The 5,702-nt window shown below is 32.9% G+C and overlaps 1 protein-coding gene across 1 annotated transcript; it reads left to right on the forward strand.

Moving 5' to 3' along the window:
* Positions 1-342: 342 nt before the first annotated feature.
* Positions 343-1,581, forward strand: LOC139484416 (uncharacterized). Its single transcript, XM_071268148.1, has one exon. It carries the CDS (start codon positions 343-345, stop codon positions 1,579-1,581), a length of 1,239 nt encoding a protein of 412 aa, XP_071124249.1.
* Positions 1,582-5,702: the final 4,121 nt, after the last annotated feature.

Here is a 5,702-nt window from a genome sequence, read left to right on the forward strand (position 1 = left end):
TGACACTCCACAAGACTTAAGACAAACCTTAAACCAAGAACTTATCATATGGGAACAACACTATTTTTGTGGAGAAAAGAAGAAACTATAGATTTATTCGCTGTTTTAAGTGTCAACATCTTGGTCATTCTTCTAATCAATGTAAATCTGACAGCTGTTGTAACAACTGTGGCTCTGAAAGTTGCAAGGAACAGTACTGTACTAAACCATCCCAATGTTGTAACTGTGGAGGGTCTCACAAATCATCATCATCAAAATGTCCAGAATTCATTAGATTTGTTAATCAAAGAAAATTTAGAAACACCATTTAAGCAGAAACATACTATAATATATTTAATCACCATGAGACTGTTATTTATCAATGCACAATCATTTAAAACTGCAGTGGAATTAAAAGATATTGTAAGAAATTATGATATAGATATTTTAATCATCAATGAAACATTTGAATCAAAACAAAATCCATTGAAATTTGAAAACTGGCAAATTTTTAGTTCACCACGACCAGATAAATCAAGAGGAGGATCGGCAATATGCATCAAGCCAAATTTGGAGTTTGTGGCAGAAAGAAGACAACAATATGAAAAATATGATTTCGAAATGGTCTGTCTGGAAATAAAAGACCAACAAAATAAGAAGATAAACTTATGGGTGCCATATATTACCCCAGAAAATACAGAACATATGAAGAAATTATGTTTAGAAATTAATACACAGAAGCTGGGAAATTTGGTAATTCTAGGAGATCTCAATGCAAAATCATTTGAATGGAACAACAAAACAGAAAACAAACATGGAGAACTTTTGGAACAATGTATGACAAAAACAAGTTTAATTTGTGTAAATGATGGACAAGCAACACGTAGAAATTGTGACAGTATTATAGACCTAGCCCTAATATCACAGAACATTTATAATATTGTGGAAGAGTGTACAACACTCACACATGAAAAGGTTACATCAGACCACATTTGTATAATGTTAGATTTGAATATGGGAAGTAAAAAGGGAAATTCAATGACAAGCAATAAGGATGAAGAAAATTGGAATATAAGGAAATGCAATTGGGAAGAGTGGAAGGAAACCACAGAAGAATATTTCAAAGATATGCTTTTGAAAGATGATGACTCTTTGGAAGTATGGTATGAATGTTTTGAAAGTTGTATGACAGCATGTATGGAACAGGTAATACCGAAATATAAATATCATCAAAATAGACCAAAAGTTAAACATCCTGTCTGGTGGAATGAAGATGTAAAGTTAACAAAAAAAGAGTTAAACAAGACACAGAGACATTTTAAAGAAAGAAGTATCCCTCAAAATTTTAATAAAATAATAGATGCGGAAAAGAACTTAGAAGTAATCAAAGATAAAGCCCAAAATGAATGGTCAACAACACTATGTGATGTGATAGGATCAGGAAAAACACCAAAGGAAAGATGGGGAGCTTTCAAAAAATTAACCAAGAAAACCTCAGACAACAAGGTACTTCCTTTCATAAAATGTGATGGCAATGTAATTTTCGATGAGAAAGAAAAGTCAAAGGAATTGGAAAAAGTATTTTTGGAGGAAAACACCTAGACCCAAGAAAATTTGACAACAAGTTTTATGAGGAAACAACTAAAGAATACATCAACATAACATTAGATAGTGACAACCAAGAAATGGATGATGACAAATATAACCAAAGTATTACCATGGATGAATTGGAGGGATCCATCTTCAGACTGAAGAAAGAAACTGCACCAGGACCAGATGGATTTTTTCCAGAGCTGTTTATTAAAGCTGGAAAAGAATTTTTAGACAAATTATTAGAAATTATGAACAGATCATGGGAAGAAGGAATACTTCCACAAAATTGGAAAATGGCAAATGTAAAATTTTTGAAGAAAGCACACAAACTTAGTTACAATAACCCTTCAGCATACCGGCCAATTAGTTTAACCAGTGTAGTATCCAAACTGATGGAAAGAATAGTTCTATACAGAATAGAAGAATATGTGGAAACCAACAACATCATTGATAATGAACAGGAAGGATTTAGACAATACAGATCAACAGTCAATGCTTTATTGTCACTCATCCAATCAATATATGGGGGATTCAACAAGAAAATTATTACGCTTGCTTTGTTCATTGACTTTGAAAAAGCCTATGACAGTATATGGCGAGAAGGATTATTAGTAAAACTTTATCAATATGGAATCAAAGGAAAAATCTGGAAATGGGTTCATTCATTTTTAAATAACCGTGAAGCAGTAATCAACATCAACAACACAAAAGGAGAACTATTTAAAACACATACAGGATTACCACAAGGTTCAGTCTTATCCCCTATTTTGTTCAACATCTTTATAGCAGATATTTTTCAAACCGTTCTGGCACAGAAATGTAAATTTGCAGATGATGCAACCATATGGCACACAGGTGAGGACATCAATATTCTACAACAAGATCTTCAAACAGATATTGACAAGGTGAATGAATGGAGCAACAAATGGAGGATGAAATTGAGTGTAGAAAAAACAGAATATTGTATTTTCAGTAAAAGTATACAAAATACTACATCCGTTCTACTTAAGCTTGGTAATGGAACTTTAAAACACAACAACAATCCTAAAATTCTTAGAGTTACACTTGACCAAAAACTGACTTTCAATACTCATATAGATAATGTACTGAAAACAGCAAAAAGATCATTAGGAATAATTAGAGAAATTAAGGGTATAGCTAATATTCCAACAAAAAGACTAATAGAAATTTACCAAAGTCTTGTTTGTTCAACCATCACATATGCAAGCTGTGTTTGGCAGATTGGAAATTCAACAAACCTACACAAGTTGGATGAGGTTCAAAGACATGGCCTTGCCTTATGCCTTAATATGCCTTCAACTTCCAGCCTTGAAGTTCTTCAGATAATTGTTGGAGTCTTACCTTTAGAACTGAGAAGAGAAGAAATAGCAATTAGAGAATTGGCAAAAATTACCTCATCTTTTACAACAGTCCCAATTAAGAAAAAGCTAGAAAACTGGAAAACAGAATCTAATCCGGAAACTTATGTTGTACATCTCTCCAATTGGAAAAATGATACTACAGGCAGATGATATGAAGAAGGAAACATCAATTGAAGTAAATAATATTGAACAGCAATATGAATGTCGTGGCATGTGTGCAATTAGAAGGGCACCGGAGTACTGGACCACATTGGGAACTTCCAAAACAAGAACCAGTGAACAAGCCATTGAAGGACAAAGACTTATAAAACAACAATTAGAAGAACTTCCTCCAAATACAACAGTGGCATTCACAGATGGCTCATGCATGGGAAATCCTGGGCCTTGTGGTACAGGAGCCATTATATACAATAATGAAGAGGAGGAAACAATACAGTACCTGTATCAAACAGAGGATCAATACTACTAGCAGAGCTAGTAGCCATTAAACTTGTGCTGGAAAAAATAGACAATTATAATTACCGCAATGTTAAACAACTTAACATATACTCTGACAGCCAATCCGCCGTAGGCATTATAACCTTAAATTGGAAATCAGAAAACTATCACAAAACCATACAAGAAATCAAAAACAGGAAAATAAAATTGGAACAAAAGGGTTTTAGTATCAAAATCATTTGGACACCGGGGCACTCTGATATTTAGAGGGAAATGAACAGGCTGACCGTCTGGCAAAAGCAGCGGCAAAAGAGGCAGATAATAGGGAGGAAATGTCTTCAATCACGACAAAACAAGACATCAAACAAGCGGCGAGAACATCAGTCATTAAAAAATTGAAGACACAATGGGAATCTAGTGAGGTTGGGAGAAGATTTTTTAATCATCACCCAGATGCATCAAAAAGAATCAAACTCGACTTCCCATAAAAAAAAACACCTCAATATACTAAACAGTCTCAGATCAGAATACTCCAAACTAAAGGGGTATCAACATTTCATTAACAGACATGTAGAAGACAACAAATGTACTTGCGGAGAAATAGAATCTGTAGAGCATTTTTTATTATCTTGTGACAATTACAGTTTGGATAGAGAAAAACTCCGCCAGTCAATATATTTCAAAACAGGAACACTTAATCTAGATCTAGAAGAATTACTTAACACAGAAGCCAGTGCAGACATACAATATGCAGTTTCCAAGTTTATAGACGATACTAGAAGATTTGATCATTACCGAATCACCATGGTGATACGGTCTAATTAGTCAGAGGCTAAACGTCAGGTTCGGGTAAATCTGTTAACGGTATTTCTGTTATTTCATTTGTTATAAATACTATCTAATGGCTTCTTCGTGGCTGTTTCCGGAATGATTATGGGGGAAATGAAGGTCATTTTAACGTCTGATTGGCTATTAATGAGTGGCATGCATTATATGTTCAACGCGTCCGTAAGTGGGGTCGGATTGAAATCATGATACTAGGTTATAGGTACATATTATGATAAAGTGTTCATTTGCTATAGTGATTAGTTATGATGATAACTCACCACAAACTGTCAATTTGGTACAGATTATATAATCATGTGACAATGTGATGATTTAATCTTGAAATTATGTTGCTATTTTGGTAAGAAACTGTACATTTATGTATTATTGCTATTCTCTAAAAATAGAACAGTAATGTGTATAATTTACACTTTAAACTGCGTATTAAAACGGTTAAATGATTGAGATACTTTTGTGTTAGATTTCTTCGTATAAAGCTTAGATTTTAAATAGTTAATACACAAAACGTATACTCTATGTATAAAAATAATAACCATTTATTTTTCATTGCTTGGACATATTGATTAGAAAATATTTAAATCACGGAATTTACCGAAGATGTAATTTCGTTTCCAGCACTTTCATCGCTTCATTGATTTCTGGTGTAAATAAACAAACCCGACGATAGTGATTAGAATACAAAAATTACAAGGTGAGCAATATGGTTTCTTATGTGCAAAGAAGCCTACACCAAGCATCACGGTATTTTTATTGGCAAGGGTTTTAGTGCACTATAGGATACTATAGTGCATATAAGGCACAAAATGTGCACCATAATGGGCTATTCCAGAAATAAACCACCCCCCCCCCCCCTATGGAAGACATCAGTTGTGAAAAAAAAAATCCATGGAAATATTTTTTACCATTGCCAAAATTTTCCGGAATTCCAGCATTTGAAATCATAATTGTACTTAAAAATACTGGATTTTTTTTCATGATGCTGTCAATATGTCTGGAAATTTGAGTGTAAAGGTCAGAAGCAATACCTATGGAAGACATCAGTTTTGAATTTTTTGTCTGGAAATTATCTGTTTCTGTCTAAATATACAAAAAATCCTGGAATTGTACATGTATATGCAGTCATAACCAAGAGAATCATCTCTAAAACTTTAGCGTGAACATATTCCTGACTAAAAACTACTTTTTGTAGGTTTACCAGAGTATACATGACGTACAACATTATTTCAAGCACATACCCCACCCTTTTCATTTCATATTTTTACTTAAATTAAAAATGAATATCTGTCTTAAAAGCATATAATTTTTTTTATAATTAATATAATAATCCTGTAGTATATTAAACAATTAAAAGTTACATTGGAATTTCCTATAAACGCATCAGAATTTCTTTTAAGGATTGTAATGTAGTGTTTCTTTATTATCAGAGATATATATAATTGTATAATATATGTCTCTGATATTATT

Source organism: Mytilus edulis, chromosome 8 (genome assembly GCF_963676685.1).
Source record: "Mytilus edulis chromosome 8, xbMytEdul2.2, whole genome shotgun sequence".
Lineage (NCBI taxonomy): Eukaryota > Metazoa > Mollusca > Bivalvia > Mytilida > Mytilidae > Mytilus > Mytilus edulis.

Excerpts from the sequence above, each read along its gene's own strand:
- LOC139484416 (XM_071268148.1), top strand. The coding sequence starts at position 343 with ATGAGACTGTTATTTATCAATGCACAATCATTTAAAACTGCAGTGGAA.